The 22622-nt window shown below is 47.3% G+C and overlaps 1 protein-coding gene across 10 annotated transcripts in view; it reads left to right on the forward strand.

Moving 5' to 3' along the window:
* The window catches only part of LOC147112032 (CRACD-like protein), a 290622-nt gene that overhangs the window by 261696 nt on the left and 6304 nt on the right, over nucleotides 1-22622 (forward strand). For 8 of the 10 annotated variants that reach the window (XM_085999501.1, XM_085999499.1, XM_085999500.1 and 5 more), the window contains 2 exons: nucleotides 1752-1942; nucleotides 22431-22578. In XM_085999501.1, coding sequence (XP_085855627.1) covers nucleotides 1752-1942; nucleotides 22431-22578 — 339 coding nt within the window. The remainder of the gene's footprint in view (nucleotides 1-1751; nucleotides 1943-22430; nucleotides 22579-22622) is intronic. The other 2 variants (XM_085999503.1, XM_085999507.1) reach the window with 1 other exon arrangement.

The raw sequence follows: 22622 nt of genomic DNA on the forward strand, positions 1-22622 counted from the left end.
GTCCCACACAGTATTTAATCACCTATATTCTTATAAACTTCAGCTTTACTCATAACCAGATAATTTCTCCACCTTCTTTAACAGTTATTTCATATGCCTACCCAACAACACAAAAACACATCCTTTCATTTCCCTCCAGAGCTGATCCAACAACATAATTAAATGTGTATGTCTTGGAGTGGCTTCAATAGGAGCTGGTGCATTGGATCAACCTGGGAGCCAATCTGGAGTTACTAACTCCAGGAAAAAAACAAGCAACACCAGCTGATAGAGGGCTTTCTGGTGTCAGGTGGTTAGCCAACAGAAAGAGAATGTGCTACATGTACTTCAGGTGATAAATACATTGTGTATTTACCCACAAGTCAGCCTCCTCTCACTTGATTCCTGTTGAATACAGTAACCACGCCCCAGTTCACTAGAATCTACGAGATGTAGCTAATAGCGTGAGTTTAGCAGCATTCTTGATGGTACAGTTGACGATAAACGTTCTAAGATGACGCATCTTGATATAGAAGACAGCAAGATGTGAGCTTTGCCACTATTTGGAGTCTCAAATGAACCTATAGCAGAGCACATCATTAATTGTGGGTGGCTGCAGGCTATGACATAGAAACATAGAAGATAGGAGCAGGAGTAGGCCATTCGGCCCCTCGAACCTGCTCCGCCATTCAATGAGATCATGGCTGATCATCCAAATTCAGTACCCTGTCCCTGCCTTCTCTCCATATCCCTTGATCCCTTTAGCCTTAAGAAATATATCTAACTCCTTCTTGAATATATTTAATAAATTGGCCTCTACTGCCTTCTGTGGTAGAGAATTCCACAGGTTCACCACTCTCTGACATTGTCCCGATCATCCGATATTGGTTGAAATTTGTTCCCATGAACCTGCAGGGATGACAGCTCTAACTCAGCCATTCCAACTGCCCTTATTCTCAAAAGAATGTGGAAACAATCAATCATTTTAAACACTTGTGAACATTTTTGAATATTTAAGTCAGGTATATTGATTTATCAATGAAAATTGTTTCAAAAACAGCATGTGGAGATGGAGGTACGCCAGATTTTGATGGGAATGGTGCAAAGCTTTGAAAATACCTTTTGCCTTGTTTGGTACTGCACGGCTTAAATAATGGGACAATTTTTGGACTGAGTACGTTGTAAATGGAAATCTGTAACCACTTAGAGATGCACCAGAAATGCATGATGCTGCTACATCTCCAAAGGGGTTGAAAGTTGAAAGCCCAAATGTGCTGAATGTGAAAACGTGAATTACGAAAACCTAATTTTGCGAATCGACACACAAATTATGACTTGAAATCAGTCAACACGATTATAGAAACAAAATCAGCAGCATTGAAATAAATCAACTGGACAATGGATCAAACATATTTTGAAATTTGTGGGCCGAGAAATTCGTCTCAGGCGGTGGGGCGAAACGGGCAGTTTCGGATTGACCGCCCATTACACACAGCGCCTGATAGTCTGTCGCATTGACTGCAATGGGACTGAAAATCAGGCATTGCTTATAACGGGCGGCCGATCCGTTACTGCCCATTTGGTGCCACCACCAGAGATGAATTTCTGGGCCACAGTCTTTCAATTTTGTTTTTTAATTAAATGGTTTTTCATCTAATTAAATCCTGTCACCAATATTCTCTTTCTTTATGAGTGAGTAATGGCATTAAGATTCTGTACAAATTGTTGACAGGGTTAGTGTGGGAAATATTGATTATATCTCCTCCTCTCAGCAGAAAAAGGGCAACCTTTTGCCAAGAATACCCAAGATAATGGATCGCTCATTGAGGGCGGGTCTGTGCCAACTTGGGTCACCATGGCCAGACAAAAGCAGAAGGGGTACCATGTTCAGCATGTCGGCAAAGAAGATAAAATGCCAGCCCAGGAAGTCAAAGCTATTGCTGACAGGCAAGGAATGGAAAAGGTAACATTATGCTGTGCTGTTCGCTTCATTGCTCTTTTATACTCTGTGTTATATTGATCATCACTCCATTCTTATATTGGCACAGTACACCACATAAAGACCACACTCTAGCTTCCTTCAGTAATCCCAGGGATACATTCAATAACATAAAGGTTCCTGTTTCTTATGTTCATTAATAAATAGACATTCTTATTATGAACACAGCTAGCTTTTGCTAGACACTTTTATTGAGCACATGTGGACTAGGTACAGTATCTGTAGAGGCTTCCATCTTGACTGCTGCCTTGTGGGTAGCCTAGTGCCTCATGGGTAATGTAGTCTTAATATACATACAGCTGGGTAGTGTAGTCTTATACATACAGCTATATACAGCTCTACGGCTCCACCTAGTGTCCACTATAGAATGACATGTTATTGATCATTACATCCCCCTTCCTTTGAGGTTTAACAAAATCAATATCAATCAACTTTCAAGAAAACAAAAAAGATAATATCAGTAACACTTTTGTTAGTGCTCTATAAACATAAACATTTTCAAAACAGTCAACACATTTTCAAAGCTTTGCATTGTACTCAAAGATTAAGTCTATCAGGCTTTTTTACTTCACGTGTGGATCTTCTCAACACGGGTAAGTCTGATGTGTCTTCATGAGATTGTTCTGGCGGTGAATGACATGATGCAGTTGCGGCATTGTCATCAATCTGCTCTTGTATAGATCGAGGTCTCCTTGCGATCTTTGCTTGGAGAGGGTTTCAGCGTTTCCTTCACTCTTCATGCCATAACTCAATGTAATCAATGCACTCTTGAAAAACTGCTGGCAGCTGGATCCCATCATACAGCATAGTCCTCTCAGCAGCCTCGGCTAATGGAACACAAAAGATTGGCCTGAGGGAAGAAGGAGTATCCACCAGAACTGCTTCCTGCTCTGGTGCAGGCTTCTTCTTTTTCTTTTTCTCTTTCCACTGCTTAGCAACATCTGCTGCGGTTATATCTTTGGACTTTTTCTCCTTGTGTTTTTCCTCTTTGTGCTTTTCTTCCTTTGGCTTCTCTTTGACCTTAAAGTCTTTTTCTTTCTTCTTGGAGAAACTAGGCTTTTTGAAGACATGGATACCCTTTGGCCTTTTCATCCTTGATGGGCTCTCTGCTTCATCACCTGAGTCATCTGGTCTGCTTATGGCACAGTTTATACGGTAGACTCTCTTGACCAGTTCTAAGTCTTCACAAGCTTTGTCACCTAGTATCGAATCAAGTCTTTCAGCCACAACAGAAAACATGAGATGATGCACTTTGTCTTTGACTGTCACTTTAAGTCTGCATACACCTAAGCTATCTATTTTCTGTCCATTATAGCTCTTCAGTAGTACTGACTTTTTCTGTATTTTGGGCTTTTCTTTCATATTTTTTATGTCACTCATACTGATTAAGTTGGCTTTTGCCCCAGTGTCCAGTTTCAATGTAACTAATGCTCCATTTATCTGCAGTGGGATCATCCATTTGTCCACTTTTACTGCATTGACTTTATGTTCAGCATTGTCCATTTCTGAGGGCTGCACATTTTCTGTATCTTTTTTGATATCGTCACATGACACCATTCCTACAAAAAATGTCTCACTTAAATCAGTGTCCTCAATCACATTAACTTGTTGCCCTTTCTTAGTTTGTACTTTTGAAACGCATTGTTTGGCAAAGTGATTCTTTCCATTACACTTTGTGCACATTTTTCCAAACGCTGGGCATTGTCTTAACTGGTGTTTGTAACCACAGCGTTTACAATTAAAAATTTCATCCTCCGATTGCTTTTCATTTCTGTTCTGCTCACGTTTCTTCCCCTTGTAGGACACAGCACCGACAGCAGCATTATCACTCATTACAATCGCATCATTATTGATTTCACTAAAGTCTTCGCGTGCTTTCGAGCTAGCTCGCTGGCTTGGCATATTTTCACCGCATTTTCCAAATTTAGTTTGGTTTCTCTCAACAGACGTTCCCTGACTTTTTTATCATGAATACCAAACACAATCTGGTCACGAATCATGGATGCTTTGAGCTCAGAGAAATTACATGTCTGTGCTTTCAGTTTCAGATCAGTTATAAAGCTATCAAAAGTCTCATTTTGTTGCTGTGTCCGAGAACGGAAGATGTATCTTTCATACGTCTCATTCTTTTTGGGAGAGCAATGTGCATCAAATTTTTTTAGCACATCTTCTAATTTTTCTCTGTTCTCCTCTGGATTAAATACAAATGTATTAAATACCTCTATCGCCTGTGGGCCTGCAACCGTAAGCAGCAATGCTATTTTTCTTGCATCTGGCTTCGTACCGAATCCGATGGCTGCAATGTAGAGTTCGAATTGTTGTTTAAAAATCCGCCAATTGTAGTCGACATTTCCCTCGAGATTCAAATGCTCTGGTGGCTTCAAATTCTCCATGTCGCTTTTCACAATTTTCAGCAGATCTTCACCATCCTGGTACCATCTTATGTTCCTTAATAAATAGACATTCTTATTATGAACACAGCTAGCTTTTGCTAGACACTTTTATTGAGCACATGTGGACTAGGTACAGTATCTGTAGAGGCTTCCATCTTGACTGCTGCCTTGTGGGTAGCCTAGTGCCTCATGGGTAATGTAGTCTTAATATACATACAGCTGGGTAGTGTAGTCTTATACATACAGCTATACACAGCTCTACGGCTCCACCTAGTGTCCACTATAGAATGACATGTTATTGATCATTACACTGTTGGGGATCTGTGACCATGACGTTGAATTTTGGACGTGTATGTGTTGCATGTTGTTCGTGCATTTGTTTGCATCACCAGGGTCTAGTTATACTGCAGTTTAAATGTAAGACACCAGCAAGGACAACCATTCACCAAATGTACCCCATTTAAAAATAATTCAAACCACTTATAACAACAACAACAACAGCTTATATTTATATAGCGCCTTTAACGTCGCAAAATGTTCCAAGATGCTTAACAAGAGCGTTATCAATAAAAAATTGACACCAAGCCACAGAAGGAGATATCAGGTCAGATGGTCATAGAGGTAGGTTTTAAGGAGCATCTTAAAGGAGGAGAGAGAGTTCATAGAATCATCGAATGGTTACAGCACGGAAGAAGGCCATTCGGCCCGTTGAGCCCGTGCCGACTCTCTGCAAAAGCACTTCAGCTAGTCCCGCTCCTTCGCCCTTTCCCTGTAGCCCTGCAATTTTTATCCTTCGGGTGCTTCTCCAACTCCCTTTTGAAAGCCGTGATTGAGTCTGCCTCCGCCACCCTTTCAGGCAGTGCATTCCAGATCCTAACCACTCGCTGAGTAAATAAGTTTTTCCTCATGTCGCCTTTGGTTCTTCTGACACCTTAAATCTGATCCTCTGATTCTCGACCCTTCTGCCAATGGGAACAGTTTCTCTCTATCTAATCTGTCTAGACCCCTCATGATTTTGAACACCTCTCAAATCTCCTCTCAATCTTCTCTACTCTAAGGAGAACAACCCCAGCTTCTCCAGTCTATCCACGTAACTGAAGTCCCTCATCCCTGGGATCATTCTCGTAAATCTTTTCTGCACCCCCTCTAAAGCCTTCACATCCTTCCTAAAGTGCGGTGCCCAGAATTGGACACAATACTCCAGTTGAGGCCGAACCAGTGTTTTATACAGGTTCATCATAATTTCCACGCTTTTGTACTCTATGGGGGAAAAATTCAGTTGGTTTGCGCCTCCCGTTAGCGCCTTAAGAGGGCGCTAATGGGACGCAAAACAACTGGCACCCGGGCGTGGCGATATCTGCGCCTCTCGCAAAATTGACCGGACATTTTGCAGCAGCGCTAAACAATACCGCCCCGATCTCCTGCGCACGCAGATCTTGATGTAATTCAAGCATGCAACGCCCTTGTGGTGCCCCGGAACGGAAATTGAGTGGCGCCCCCCTCCTTTCCGCCTGGCACAACCAACAACAGGTAGACTGGAACGCTTCCCAGTCGCTGTGGATGTTATGTCTGCACACTGGGTTACAGTGCTGCATTAGAGTTACTCTAGCACATGAAGTTTGATAGTGCTATTATCGTTATATTATGTCTGACATTGGTGATAGGTACTCGATTGCCTTGGCCTGTAAGAGTTAGTTGGATCGGCCATTAAAACGACACAAGTTGATTTCTACATGCTGTCTTTGAGTTACCCTTGCAAACGCAACAGTGGGGCTGGGGGGCGCTATTTAAAGGGGGCCTCGTCCTGGCTTTTTGTGTGGTAGACTTTTTTGCACCATTCGTTTTGAGAGCGAGAAAGAGAGACTTCTGCATTGAGTCAACGCTGTGTGAAGTAGTTTTGGCTTCCGACCATAACTTTGCACGTACTTTGGTTTTTGACCTTCATTACTTTGATTGCCAAGAGACTATGGGGGCTGCACTGATTGGGGGCGTCGTCCTGCGCCACCAGATTCGGAGGCCACAGAGATGCAGAGAGAGAGTGGCAATCATGGCCAGACGGAGGAGGGCCAACAGGCCTCTGTACAGGAGACCTTACCCTCCCAGGGTATTTCGCCAACAATTCTCATACATTAATATGTCTGAGGAGCAGTGTTTGCGAAGGCTGCGCTTCAGCAAGGAGGTGGTCACTGAGCTCTGCCACCTGCTGCAGCCAGATCTGCAGCCTCAACTGAGGAGCAGGACGTCTCAGTCGGTGGCAGTGAAGATAACAGTGGCTCTCAACTTCTATGCCACCGGCTCATTTCAATCAGCTACTGGGGACATCGCCAATATCTCCCAGTTCACGGTCCATTGCTACATCCGTCAGGTCACAAATGCCCTCTATAAAAGGAGATGAGAGTACATCTCTTTCCTGATGACCCCGGCCAAGAAGCATGAACGCGCTATGGGCTTTGCGAGGATAGCGGCCTTCCCCATGGTGCAAGGTGCCATTGACTGCACGCATGTGGCTTTGCATGCTCCGCATGAGAATGCCGAGGATTTCCGCAACCGAAAGGGGTTCCATTCCTTAAACGTGCAGTTGGTCTGTGACCACAGACAGCTGATACTTGCTGTCAATGCCTGTTATCCTGGCAGCACCCACAATGCATACATCCTGTGCCAGACTACTGTGGCAGAACTTTTCCAGGCACCGCATCACCCAGGTGGTTGGCTTCTCGGGGACAAGGACTATCCACTGTGCACCTGGCTGATGACACCACTCCGTATGGCCAACACCCCTGCTGAGCTGCGGTACAACGAGAGCCATCAAGCTACCAGGAACATCGTTGAGCACACAATTGGCGTGTTCAAGCAATGGTTGCGCTGTCTGGACCATTCTGGAGGAGCCCTGCAGCACTCGCCTGAGCGAGTCTCCCACTTCATCGTTGTGTGCGGCATGCTGCATAAGCTGGCAATCCTCAGGACCCAGCCAATGCCACCAGGCCTTGGAGCACCACCAGAGGAGGAGGAGGAAGAGGAGGAGGATGATCATCAGCAGCACCAAGGCGGGAGGGAGGCCTACAATGTAGAAACTGGAAGGGCCGTCCGTCAACGGCTGATAGCAAGCCGCTTCTAGGACCCTGCTGAGGAAATGGCTTCTGCCATTGAGAACAACATGAATGAAACCAACCCGTAACCCCTAAGCCGGCCAAGGCAGCAATGATTGCAAAGACCAAACATGTACATTTTGAATACAAAAACTTATTAATTTACAAACTCTGTGTCATTTCCTCATGACAAACTAATAGAAAGAAACACAAAAAAACAGTCATTAACATAACTGGTTCTCACAACCTGGAGATAATGTCCAAAACACTAAACGGAAGTTTGACCATGAACCTCGGCCTTTAATAAAAAAATGAACAACATTTTGTCACACCTCCTACTTTTTGCCCTTCGAGGGTGATCTCCTTCCCTTGCGCACTTCCCCCTTTTCCACCCTGCAGCTCCTCCGTAATGGGACCCCAGTGGCAGCAGCAAGGCTGGTGGAAGGCTGCTGATTGTCAGAACCTGAGACTGCAGATGCCCTTGAGGGATGGCCTCGACCAGCTCTGGGCCTGGAGGGCCCGGCTGCAGACTGCACCAATTCTGCATAGGCGGCAGCAGTCTGTCCTACAGGCGGTGGCAAGTGCAGTGGAGAAGTGACAGTGGTGGCAGCAGGAATGCTGTCAATTTGAGAGAGGACAGCAACTCCCTGCTCGACCGACACGCTGGCACTCCCACGGGGCAGCACTTCAGCATCCGGAGCAATCTGCTGGAACACAGATTGCTGGCCTGCTGCGGCGCAGTGAGAGCCCCGGGGAAATGTGTCCTTAGAAACATAGAAACATAGAAGATAGGAGCAGGAGTAGGCCATTCGGCCCCTCAAGCCTGCTCCACCATGCAATGTGATCATGGCTGATCATCCAAATTCAGTACCCTGTCCCTGCTTTCTACCCATATCCCTTGATCGCTTTAGCCTTAAGAAATATATCTAACTCCTTCTTGAATATATTTAATGAATTGGCCTCTACTGCCTTCTGTGTAGAGAATTCCACAGGTTCACCACTCTCTGGGTGAAGAAATTCCTCCTCATCTCAGTCCTAAATGGCTTACCCCTTATCCTTAGACTGTGACCCCTGGTCTGGACTCCCCGGCAATCGGGAACATCCTTCCTGCATCCAGTCTATCTAGTCCTGTCAGAATTTTATAAGTTTCAATGAGATCCCCTCTCATTCTTCTAAACTCCAGCGAATATAAGCCTAATCGACCCAATCTCTCCTCATACGTCATTCCTGCCATCCCAGGTATCAGCCTGGTGAATCTTCGTTGAACTCCCTCCATGGCAAGAACATCCTTCCTCAGATAAGGCGACCAAAACTGCACACAATACTCCAGGTGTGGTCGCACCAAGGCCCTATACAACTGCATCAAGACATCCTTGTTCCTGTACTCGAACCCTCTCGCTACGAAGGCCAACATACCATTTGCCTTCTTCACCGCCTGCTGCACCTGAATACTTACCTTCAGCGACTGGTACACAAGGACACCCAGGTCTCGTTGCACTTCCCCTTCTCCCAATCTATTGCCATTCAGATAATAATCTGCCTTCCTGTTTTTGACACCAAAGTGGATAACCTCGCTTTATCCACATTTTATTGCATCTGCCATGCTTCTGCCCAATCACCCAACCTGTCCAAATCACACTGGAGTTTCTCGGCATCCTCCTTACAGCACACACTCCCACCCAGCTTTGTGTCGTCTGCAAACTTGGAGATATTACATCCAATTCCCTCGTCTAGATCATTAATATATATTGTGAATAGCTGGGGTCCCAGGACCGATCCCTGCGGTACCCCACTAGTCACTGCCCGCCGCTCGGAAAAAGACCGATGGCAGCAATCAGTGCTCGTGTGGCCTCAATCTGAGTCTGCATGAGAGCAGTCAGATGGGGTCATGGCAGCCAGTGACTGAATTGCAGCACTAAACATTTGCGTGGCATCCGCCTGTGCTACAGCAAAGTGTTCCACACTCCTTGCCAGTGATTCAATGCATTTGGGCACCCTTCCCACTGCACCCATGAGCTCAGTGTGCATGTCCACCGCCTGGGTATTCATTTCAGCGATATCCGCTCCTCCTCTGCGTCCAGTGCAGTAGGTCTCGCTGGCATACTCTCCCTCCGGGGAGAAGGCCCCCGAGCTTCCCTACCCCCATCGCGTTGCTGCAGCCCGCTGGGTCCTGGAGCTTCACCCTCGTCAGACCATTCCCCCCTGCTCCCCTCCAGGGAAGGCGTGTTCCCAGTGTGGGCATGGGCTTCCTCGGGAGAGGGTGGCGCTGATGCTCCGGCTTCATCTTCCTCCTCGCCTGCAGCTTCAATCCCACTGGCAGCTTGAGGGCCCGTCTCCTCAGCTGGTGAATCACCATCTGAAAGCAGCGAGGTACAAGAGTGGCTTTAGCGTGAGGACAGGGTGGCAGTAAGGGAGGAATGAGTGCAGCAATTTAGTAAGTTGGATTGAAAGTATCAAAGGCTGGTGTTCTGAGGGACAAGTGGAAGGAGAGAGGACAAAAAGGTGATGATCTTACCATTGCTGTCCAGAACGGGGTCGGCCTCTCCAGTGGCGACGGGACCGATCACCCGGCTTGCCACAATCCTGTGGACGCGCTCCTCAAGATCGTTGAGGGGTTGCAGCTGAGGCTGCCCTCCACCCGTCCATTGCTGCTGTCTCCTATTATGAGATAGCTTGGCCTGCAAGAAAAAGGACGGCGTCTGAGTAAATATACAGCCATGGTCTTGCCTGATGTGCCTCCTATAGGTAAATAGCCCTTACTGTATGCAGCCATGGTCTTGCCTGATGTGCCTCCCATAGGTGAATAGCCCTTACTGTGTGGAATGTGCATGTCAAATCAAATCAAATCAACTTTTATTGTCATTGTTAGTGCACAAGTGCAGTACAATGAAATGTAGGCTTGCGGCTCCCGAGAATGTACAATTTGGATTAGGACACTTAAACATTTCAACATACATTTGTACATATATATTAGCATAAATATGACCATAATAAAGTGCATCGGCAGATGTGCAGGCTTTAGTGTTTATTTGTGGAGTTCAGTAGGATGACAGCCCTGGGAAAGAAGCTGTTCCTAAATCTGGTTGTACGGGTGCGAATGCATCTGTAGCGTCTTCCAGATGGTAGGAGAGCGAACAGACTGTGGCTGGGGTGGGTAGGGTCTTTGATGATGGACCGTGCCCTCCGTAGGCAGCGTTTCTGATATATATGGTCGGTAGCCGGGTGCCGGTAATGCGTTGGGCAGTTTTGACTACCCGCTGCAGGGCTTTCCGGTCATGGGAGCTACAGCCGCCGTACCATACCGTGATACAGTTTGTCAGGATGCTCTCTATAGTGCAGCGGTAGAAGTTAGAGAGGATCGGGGGTGACAGATTACATCCCTTCAGCCTCCTCAAGAAATATAGGCGCTGCTGGGCCTTCTTCACCAGAGAGGAGGTGTTGAGGGACCAGGAGAGGTCTTCCGTGATGTGGACTCCGAGGAACTTAAAGCTGGCCACCCTTTCCATCTCCGCCCCATTGATGTGGATGGGGGTGTGACTTCCGCCTTTGGACTTCCTGAAGTCCACGATTATTTCCTTTGTTTTCTTGGTGTTAAGGGCCAGGTTGTTGTCGGCGCACCACTTCACGAGATGCTGGACCTCCTCCCTGTAGGCTGACTCATCGTTGTTGGTGATCTGGCCGCCTACCGTGGTGTCATGAGAGGGCCATAGGTGTTGGATGAGTGTTGGGCATTGGTGTTTTAAGACCTAGAGTGAGGTTGAGATGGAGGGATGGAAAGGTATTGGAAAAAAAGCCATTCACCCTGTGACCCGAGTGAGGTCGTTGAACTTTTTGCGACATTGAGTATGGGTCCTGGGCACCATGCTCCTGGAGGAGACGCTCTGTGCCACCTCCCTCCACACTCTTCTGTAATCGCGTGGCAAAGGCCTCCTGCCACTCTCAGGGTAGAGTATAGATCTTTTGCGCTTCACCGCGCCAACCAGAGCCTCCAAGGCCCGCTCGCTGAAGTGCTGTGCTCGCTCCCTGGCGCTCTCCATAGTCCTTGGCTGCAAGATTTAGGCACAGGTCTCTCCAGGCCGAGATTCAAGGCTCCAATGAGCAGGGTGTGGCTGGAGAGCAAGATCGACCCTCCCCTTCAAGAACTGTCCGGCACCAGTGTGTCTGTGTTCCATGGCTAACTGACAGCACCTGCGTTGCGCCCGCGCTCTGAGTTAGTGCCTCGCTCCTCGGCCTTTGCGCCTTAAGACAGGTGTGAAGCGCCTGATTTAGCCCTCCAATCACCTCCAGGGGTGATAAAAACCAAGTTTGCCATCGGAGGTGATAATTAGCGCCAGGCGCTAAACTTTGCGCCCAGCTGATAATCGCGCCCCAAACGGGGCGATACTGAATTTTTCCCCCTATACCTCTATCATGAAGCTCAGGATCACGTATGCTTTTTTAACTGCTTTCTCACCTGCCCTGTCACCTTCAACGATTTGTGCACATATACCCCTAGGTCTTTCTGTTCATGCATCCACTTTAGGATTGTACCCTTTAGTTTATATTTCCTCTCTTCATTCTTTCTACCAAAATGTATCACTTTGCACTTTTCTGTGTTAAATTTCATCTGCCACGTGTCTGCCCGTTTCACCAGCCTGTCTAAGTCCTCTTGAAGTCTATCACTATCCTCCTCACTGTTCACTTTACTTCCAAGTTTTGTGTCATCTGCAAATTTTGAAATTGTGCCCTGTACACCCAAGTCTAAGTTATTAATATATATCAAGAAAAGCAGTGGTCCTAGAACCGACCCCTGGGGAACACCACTGTATACATTCCTCCAGTCCGAAAAACAACCGTTCACCACTACTCTCTGTTTCCTGTCACTTAGCCAATTCCGTAGCCATGCAGCCACTGTCCCTTTTATTCCATGGGCTTCAACTTTGCTGGCAAGCTTATTATGTAGCACTTTATCAAATGCCTTTTGGAAATCCATGTACACCATGTCAACCGCATTTCCCTCATCAACCTCTCTGTTACCTCATCAAAAAACTCGATCAAGTTGGTTAACCATCATTTGCCTTTAACAAATACATGCTGGCTTTCCTTAATTAATCCACACCTATCCAAGTGACTGTTAATGTTGTCCCTGATTATTGTTTCTAAAAGCTTCCCCACTACCGAGGTTAAACTGACTGGCCTGTAGTTGCTGGGTTTATCTTTACACCCTTTTTTGAACAAGGGTGTAACATTTGGAATTCTCCAGTCCTCTGGCACCACCCCCATTTCTAAGGAGGATTGGAAGATTATGGCCAGTACCTCCGCGATTTCTTCCTTCACTTACCTCAGCGCCCTAGGATGCATCCCATCTTGTCCTGGTGATTTATCTACTTTAAGTACAGCCAACCTTTCTAGTACCTCCTCGTTATCAATTTTTATCCCATCCAGTATCTCCTCTACTTCCTCCTTCACTATGTCTATGGCAGCATCTTCTTCCTTGGTGAAGACAGATGCAAAGTACTCATTTAGCACCTCAGCCATACCCTCTGCCTCCATGCATATGTCTCCTTTTTGGTCCCTAATCGGCCCCACCCCTCCTCTTACTACCCGTTTACTATGTATATGCCCATAGGAGACTTTTGGATTACCTTTTATGTTAGCTGCCATTCTATTCTCATACCCTCTCTTTGCCCCTCTTACTTTCTTTTTCACCTCCTCTGAACTTTCTACTGTATATATAACCTGATTCTCAGGTGTATTCTCGACCTGACATCTGTCATACGCACTCTTTTTCTGCTTCATCTTACTTTCTATCTCTTTCGTCATCCAAGGAGCTCTGACTTTAGTTGCCCTACCTTTCTCCCTAGTGGGAATGTACCTGAACTGTACCCAAACTATTTCCCCTTTAAAGGCGGCCCATTGTTCCATTACAGTTTTGCCTGCCAATCTTTGATTCCAATTTACCCAGGCCAGATCCGTTCTCATCCCACTGAAATTGGCCTTCCTCCAATTAAGTATTTTTACTCTAGATTGCTCCCTGTCCTTTTCTATAGCTAATCTAAACCTTATGATACTATTATCATTGTTCCCTAAATGTTCACCTATTGACACTTGCTGCACTTGACCCACCTCAATCCCCAGATTCAGATCCAGCAATGCCTCCTTTCTCGTTCCGGAAACGTACTGATCAAGAAAGTTCTCATGAACATACTTCAGAAATTCTTCCCCCTCTCTGCCCTTTACACTATTACTATCCCAGTCTATATTAGGATAGTTGAAGTCCTCCATTATTACTACGCTATAGTTCTTGCATCTCTCTGTAATTTCTCTGCAAATTTGCTCCTCCATATTTTTCCCACAGGTTGGTGGCCTATAGAATACACCTAGTAGTGTAATGGCACCTCTATTATTTCTTAACTCTAGCCATATAGATTCTGTCCTTGACCCCTCCAGGACATTCTCTCTCTCCAGCACTATAACATTCTCCTTAACCAATACTGCCACACCACCTCTTATCTTTCCTTCCCTATCTTTCCTGAACACCTTGGGGGAGAAACTCGGTTGTTAGCGCCACTGATTAACACCTAAAGAGGCCGAGAAGTGGGGCGCTAGCCAATTTCCGGGCGGGCGCAAGGCGCCTGGTGCCTCGCCCCATATTGAGCATGCATTTAGCGCCGGCGCTAAATCTTAGCGCCCGCTCATGGGCGCAGGCTGATTATGACGTCATTTGAGTGTGCAACGCCTTTTGGGCGCCCCGGACTGGAAATTCAGTGGCGCCCCCCTCCGTAGCACCTGGCGCTAATAGTGACAGCTTACCTGGACCTTACCACTCGCTCTCGGGCTGGAGGAGCGTTATTTAAAGGGGACTGGGGTGGTTTAAAAGCAGCAACCATTTTTGGAGCACAACTTCCTTGAGAGCTACAACGAGTTGCTGAGCTGCACACTGAGAGCCATTTGACCACTGAGCCAGTGCAGGCAGACGATCTTCAGCCTTCTGACCATCACCTTGCTGTTGGCGAGCCTTGACAACGGGGAACCTTCCTGTGGGCACTTATTATGGGGGCTGCATTGGAGGGGAACGTCCTGCTACTGAATCATCTGGAGAGGGCACTGAGATGCTGGGAGAGGGGGGCGGGCATGGCCAGATGGAGGAGGGCCAACAGACGTCGCCACAGCAGACCTTACGCTGGCAGGGTTTTCCGACAGCAGTTTTCCTACATGAACATGCCGGAGGAGCAGTGTGTCAGAAGGCTGCGATTTAGAAAGGAGGTGGTGACTGAGCTGTGCCAGCTGCTTCAGCCAGATCTGCAGCCTCAGATAAGGTGCAGGACATCTCTGTCGGTGGCTGAGAAGATGGCTGCTGGCCTGAACTTCTATGCGAGCAGCTCTTCTCAGGCTGCGCGTCAGAGGCTGATCAGAAGTAGCTTCTAGGCCCCTCTCACGGAATGCTTGCTGCCATTCCAAGAACAGGAATGGAACCGGTCTGATACCCCCAAGCCTGTGAAGGGCAAGATGCATGTAAATAGAAGGCATGGCCATTGTAAATGAAGGAAGTGTTTCATTATACAAAATGTGGTTCCTTCAAACATGAGAAAGCTATGGCAGCAGAAAGCAAAACTAATACACTGACACATAACTGCCTCTCACACCCGGGAGACTGTCCAAAATATAAATCACAGTCCGACCATCTTCCTTGGCCTTGATTCCACTGCGCCAACCAAAGAATCCAATGCCCCATCAGTGAGGCGTTCCGCCCTCTGCCTCACCCTTTCCATGCCTTGCTAGGCTGGTGCGCCACAGGTAGGCTCCCACCGCTTTGAAGGCCTACAAGGCAGTGAGTGTGTCTGGTGATGCCAATTGACCTGCCCCTTTAAGAGCTGGCCGGCGCCAGTGTGTCTCAGGGAAAGTGATTATTGACAGCACCGTCGCTGCGCCCTGCCGGCGCGAAATTGGGTTGCGCCGCCGGGTTAGCGCCTTAAGAGTAGCGTGCAGCGCCTGATTTAGCGCCACAATCACCTTTAGGGGCGCTGCAACCCAATATTGCGCTAGGTGGCGCTAAATTGCGCCTGGCGCTAAACTTTGCGCATCGCCAGGACTAGCGCCACAAACGCGGCTATACCGAATTTCTAGGCCCTTATATCCAGGAATATTTAATACCCAACCCTGCCCTTTTTTGAGCCAGGTCTCCGTTATTGCCACGACATCTTATTCCCATGTGGCTATTTGCGCCTGCAGCTCACCAACCTTGTTTACTAAGCTTCGTGCGTTCACATACATACACTGTAAACCTATCTTAGACCATCCTGTGTTCTCTTAGTCTGACCCCACCTAATACCTTACTATTTCTTACTTTAGTGCTATCCGTCTCTCCCAATCCTTTGTGCCCTTTGTTTCTCCTTTCTAATGCTACATCCTGGTGCCCATCCCCCTGCCAACTTAGTTTAAACCCTCCCCAACATTACTAGCAAACCTCCCCGCGAGGATATTGGTACCGGCTCTGTTGAGGTGCAACCCGTCCGGCATGTACAGGTCCCACCTCCCCCAGAACTGGCCCCAATGCCCCAGGAATCTGAAGCCCTCCCTGCACCAGCCACGCATTCATCTGCTCTATCCTCCTATTTCTATATTCACTCGCGCGTGGCACTGGGAGTAATCCAGAGATTACTACCTTTGAGGTCCTGCTTTTTAATCTCTTTCCTAGCTCCGTGAAATCTGCTTCCCTTGTGCTGACGTCACTTTAGGTTTTTTACTCTGACGTCACTCTTTGAAATTATGTCTGTGTTGAGTTGCTCCGCTCTCACCACGCACTTTATCTCCGCTCCACTCAGGTCTGCTCCTTCTGGTCTCGGGCCTGCTCTCGCCGTGCTCTTTATCCCCGCTCAGCTCTCGATCCACTCCCGCTCAGGTCCGCTCCTTCTGGTCAGAGAGGCGGAGAGATTTAGGGAGGGAATTCTAGAGCTTAGGGCCGAAAGAACGGCCGCCAATGGTGGAGCGATTAAAATCGGGGATATGGAAGAAGCCAGAATTGGAGGAACGCAGAGATCTCGAAGGCTTGTAGGGCTGGAGGAGATTACAGAGCTAGGAAGGGACGAGGCCATAGAGGGATTTGAAAACAAAGATGAGGATTTAAAAAAATTTAATTTATGCTCTGCTTGAATATTACAATAGGGTCTGTGAGTGCATTCCTGTCCTAATGTAGATGAGAAAACATTTATTAAAATTGAACTTTAAATGTGAAAAACTTTAAAATGTTTAATGTAATTAATTTAGAGTGTGTCAATGGCCAACCAGGAAAAAGTTGACCTCAAGGGACTAAACCGACCCTGTTTGTATATTTCAAGTTATAAATGGTTTGGTATTAACTATTCCTTCCAAGCACACCATGGATCCATAAACTGAGTATGGCCTTCGGCCAATGGCTGAGTAAATCATAGGAGATGTGGGAACAATAATCAATTTGTGGACCAATTATGCATTGTGCAGAGGTGTTCGTATGAGCAATAGAACATTTTGCACCTAAAAGACTTCAAAATAATCTCCCACAATTAAAAGAGGCTAAACCGCCCAACCAAAAGAAAGAACATTTTGACCTACATTAAAAAGGAGCGAGCAAGGTTTCCCGCCGTCAGCACATACTCAGAAAATTATTCCTTATGGGTAAACAACAGTTGTCATTTTAATTTGCATTCCTTTGTTTTACATTTTGGACATGACCCAGATTCTTCCACATGGATCTCAGCGTGTGTTTCTCTGCAGGAACCTGTCCTCTTACTCTGCTCTTCAGCATTTTTAGATATCTACACATGTGTGCAAATAGCCTGAGTAGTGCAGCTGTAAACACAGATTTTATTACTTTTAATTCATTTTATTTTAAATTTAAACTCAAAACGGTAGGAGCAGCAGCACCGACCCAGGTCTAAATAGTGGGGCAGCTGTCGTGTGCGATCGGGATACGATGTAATGTGGGGAATTTTAACCTAAAAAAAAAGGGTGGGTTTGGAGCGTGGGGGTAGTTAAATTGTTTAAAATGGGATTCCTGATCTGAACTCGCCTCCAACCTGCCCACTTCCGGTTTTAAAGGAGGCGGGACGGGGGCGGGCAGTCAACCCGCTGCCAGGAGGCGGGACGTCAATTTAAATATTACAATGAGGCTGGAAGCCTCTTTTTTAACCTCCATTTTGTTTTTAACTGCAGCTGGACGGGTTTTACACACTTTGTGAAACCCGGCAGTTACAGCAAGGCGGGGACTGCTGCATCCAGGAGGCAAGTGCCTTTACATCTGCCTCCTGATCCCTACCGAACCCACCCACCGTGATCGGAGATCCGATCGCCTACCTGGAGCACCCTCCCCACCCCCACCCCCACCGATGACCTTCTGGTGGCCGGCTCTGATCTTCCTTTCCCCGCACCCGCCCTGGAGCACCCTCCCCACCCCCACCAATGACCTTCTGGTGGCCGGCCCTGATCTTCCTTTCCCCGCCGCCCCCCCCCCCCCCCCCCACCCACAGCAGGCCGGCCACGATCCTCCGGTGGCCGGTCTCGATCTCTTTTCCACCCACCACCCCCGGTCCCACAACGTCCCCAATCTTCTCTTGTCCCCCCACCCCAGGTCCCACGCCGGTCTTGATCTTCCTCACCCCACCGCACCCCCCTGCCCCACCATCCCACGCCGGCCTCAATCTTCCTCCCCCCTCGCCGGCCTTGATCTTCTCTTCCACTTCCTCCACCCCCCCCACCACCGGCTGCGGGCGGGAAACAGAGGCTTCAGATGCAAATCAGGCCCTGCGTTAACGTCGGCAGGGCCTGCGGGGAACCCGTTCTCCCGGGTTTCCCACCCTCATCAGAGCCGTCCCGCCCCAGCCCTCAACCTGCCTTCCCCATGAAAACCCAGCCCAACTGTGCTCAGCTGCTTCCGATCCGCCTTTGACTGATTTCCCCGCAGCGACCCAAGCTCAATAATAAAAGATCAGTAAGGTTACTTAAGTTTGTGTCTTCTATAAAGCTACTATTCTATGGAAAACATTTTTTGCAAAATACAAGAAGTGCAATATTTGCCCGACCATCTCTAACATGTTCACAATCTACCATGGATTCAGGATCGCGATAAATCGTGATAAATATAGACGGTTGGATGACAGGGGTGGGGGAAAGGTGTCAATGGCGTGCGTGACTGCACCAGATTTGGATAGGACAGACTTAGTGGGCCAAATGACCTTTTCCAGACCATTTTGTACATTCAGATGTGCCTTTATAGGTTAAGCCCAACAAGAGATGCAACATAAACCCAAGAATCTATTCCCTTCCCCCGCCCTATTGGCTACATCTGTACATCACTTATAGCAATGCTACTTGTGGCGGACTGTCAAATGTCCTTTGCTTTTCCAACATGTACCACTGACCATTAGAAGCTGAAGGGAACGGAAACCCAGACAGTAGGAGCACTATGAAACCTGAGCGGAGCTTTGCCTTCCAGTTAATTTGAGTTGACTACATCGACCTCATTTATGCGGTTGCTATAAATTCAATGTGATGCCTGCCCCAAAGTTGGCCGTTCATTTCTGCAGCTCCCCACCAAAAAAATCTTCAGCGAAAAGAGATAAAGTCAGTGCCGCTGTCGACTCGCGGTAAATTGGAAATCTATCCACACAGCAGTTTCTTCCAAGCTCAGCAAGATTTTAATAATGTATCACAGAGTCAAAATATTTCTAACGCTGCTGATCTTTATAAACTGTACCACTCTTGTGAGATTCTTTTTCACTCCTGGCAAACAGAGGCTGCTTGTCAGTGGCAGCCCAACAAGATGCAAAAATTTTACATTTCCAGGAGCACACGCCAGTCTCCCAGGGCTTGAGGCACTGGTGCAACACTTTATAATGAGGACAGTAAGATTAATATCCTTTTCTCCTCGAATGTTTCAGCATTTTAAGATCCTATCAAGAGACCAGTTTTCTCTAAACTGGGGAATCTGGATTGCTAACGATTATTTTTATTGGAATTTAGCCCCAGGTTGGCAGCCAATTGAAGTACGCCGGCTCACACTTATACTGCACACCTTGTTACAGCACAATTATTGACCAACACCCAGATACAGCTTATTAATGAGGAACACTGCGTAGGACGAATTTGGTATTCAGTTCAACTGTTGCCAAGCACTGGGAGGGAATGCTTGAAAAGTAGGCCCTACTTCCCAAGATCAAGAGATAAGGGGGGGAAAATTCAGTATCGCCCCGTTTGGGGCGCCATTATCGGCCGTGCGCAAAGTTTAGTGCCTGGCGCTAATTATCGCCTCCGACAGCAAACTTGGCTTTTATCGCCCCTGGAGGTGATTGGAGCGCTAAATCAGGCGCTTCACACCTGTCTTAAGGCGCAAAGGCCGAGGAGCGAGGCGCTACCTCAGAGCACTGGCGAAGCAAGGAAGAGCAAATCACAATGAACCTGCAAAGTGCTGCTCAGTACTCAAAACTCCTTCACACAACATTGAATCTCTCCAGAAGTCTCTCTCTCTTTCTCTCTCAGAATGCGTGGTGCTAAAATGTCACCGACAAAAAAAGGCAGGAAGCGTTTGCCTTCCATCGTGCTCCCCTAGTCCCTTTCTGACAGCATAACGCTCCCCTCAACCTGTCATTGCTAGCAGCAGGCGGTAAGGCAGGGGGCGCCACTCAATATCCAGTGCAGGGCGCTAACGGGACGTTGCACATTCGCCTGATGTCACAATCTGCTGGCGCAGGAGACCGTGGTGGTAGTGTTTAGCGCTGCCGCAAAATATCTAGTTAATTTCGCGAGCGGCACAAACATCGCCGCGCCCGGGCGCTAGTTGCTTTGCGCCCCATTAGCGCCCTCTTAAGGTGCTAATGGGAGGCGCAAACAACTGAATTTTTCCCCCAAGCAGTGTTAGCGTATTTCTTCCCGTAGTTACTGTTGCAACGTAAGGTTGTTCGTCCTTCAACAATAACTTCCGTGTGATTGTGGTCCGAGTGGTTTTCAACAACAAGCTTTAATATATTGACTAATAACAGCATTGTTCTTATACAACTGCTCTACAGTATTACATTAAATTACAAAATTAATATGACCTGGTTATCTCTGCGGACTTCAAGGTGATTAAGCTCAACCTCTGTCACTAGGCTAAGGACTTCCAACTGTGCCGAGAGCTCTTAACTTTTGGAAGGAGGATGCTCTATCTTTATACAATTGGGCTGCATGTATGCATCTCTGTCCTTATCTTCTAGTTATTAACTATCCCACCAAGCTGATGCCATGCTATCAACTCAAGATGGGCTGCTTACGGAGCATCCTAATCTCCTCGAACCCCATCTCTGTCTTACAGGCTTTGTTATTGCCCTCTGGAATGTGTAGGCTCTTCTCTTATTGTTAAATGTTTGGTTCTTTGCAGCTTGTTCACCAACAAAGCCTGTTATCTGTAAGCTCAGCTAGTACGTCAAGAGCTAGCATGTCGCAAGGACATTTTAACTTGCTGGACACAGGCAGGGTCTGATGGGAAGATAGTCAACTAGTAATGGTCAATATTCTAACGAGCAGCATGTCCTCATGTTTTAATAATTGCCCCAGCCATATTGGTCACTGAAATTCTGTATCTAAAGAATCTAAATCATGAGTGTGCATCCAGTTTTACGACACATGACGGACAGAACAAACCTTCGCACAAGAATCCAATATTGGCATATGAAGGCTGAATGCCTTTGCTTAACATTGCTTTGATTGCTATTTTAAAGGAGGTGTTAACCCACAGGATTAGTCATGTGAATGTGTTAATGTGTTCTACATTTAGGGGGAAAATTCAGTTGTTTGCGCCTCCCGTTAGCGCCTTAATGGGGCGCAAAGCAACTAGCGCCCGGGCGCGGCGATGTTTGCGCCGCTCACGAAATTAACTAGACATTTTGCGGCGGCGCTAAACACTACCGCCATGATCTCCTGCGCCAGCAGATCGTGACGTCAGTCGAGTGCGCAACGCCCCGGTAGCGCCCCGGACCAGATATTGAGTGGCGCCCCCTGCCTTACCGCCTGCCGCTAGCAACGACAGGTTGAGGGGAGCGTTTTGCAGTCAGGAAGGGACTGGGGGAGCGCTATTTAAAGGCGACCGCTTCCTGCCTTTTTTTGTTGGTGACATTTTTGCACCATGCAGTCTGAGAGAGAGAGAGTGAGAGAGAGAGAGAGACTTCTGGAGAGATTCAACGCTGTGTGAAGGAGTTTTGCATACTGAGCAGCACTTTGCAGGTTGATTTTGATTTGACCTTCCTTGTATTGATTTAGAAGAGACTGTGGGGGCTGCACTCTGAGCTCTTTCCCTGGGTCTCTCCATTGTTCTTTCCAGCAGATTTTATGTACAGGTCCCTCCAGGCCGAGATTCAAGGCTGCAATGCGCAGGATGTGGATGGAGAGCAAGATCGACCCTCCACTTTAAGATAAAAACAGAAAATGCTGGAGAAACTCAGCAGGTCAAGCAGCATCTGTGAAGAGAGAAACAGAGTTAACATTTCAGGTCGATGACCATTCGTCAGAACTCCCCTTTAAGAATTGGACGGTGCCAGTGTGTCTGTGTTCCATTGCTGACTGAGATCAGAGGAGCTTCGCCAGCGCTCTGAGGTAACGCCTCGCTCCTTGGCCTTTGCGCCTTAAGACAGGTGTGAAGCGCCTGATTTAGCGCTCCAATCACCTCCAGGGGTGATAAAAGCCAAGTTTGCCGTCGGAGGCGATAATTAGCGCCAGGCGCTAAAGTTTGCGCACGGCCGATAATGGCGCCCCAAATGGGGCAATACTGAATTTTTCCCCCTTAATATCACACATAGTAATTTCCAAATTATATTTACTTACTTTGTTCTTGAGATTTTATTTCCTTGTGATGCAACGGTCATACAGCTCTGGTTGGCTTTACACCGGAAAACGTTTCTGTTTTTACACTTTACGCACAAAGTATAACACTGCTGTGCAAAATTGTAAGCTCCATTTGCAGTTTATACCTGTTCCTTTTCTTATCAGGAGACCACAAAGCCACCAACTGAGTTCAAAAGCAGTCACCATAAGTCATCGTCTTCTTGCAAACCTCCTCAAGACTGCAAACTGGAACTAAAGTCAAGTGTGGCAGAGCCTCAACAGAAAGTTTCTCCCATGCCCAGTCCCGTGACAGGTAAAACTGAAGAAAACAACTTGCATTTGTATAGTACCTTTTTA

This window comes from Somniosus microcephalus, chromosome 10 (assembly GCF_052327205.1).
Source record: "Somniosus microcephalus isolate GS21.2 chromosome 10, FLI_Smic_1.0, whole genome shotgun sequence".
Classification (NCBI taxonomy): domain Eukaryota; kingdom Metazoa; phylum Chordata; class Chondrichthyes; order Squaliformes; family Somniosidae; genus Somniosus; species Somniosus microcephalus.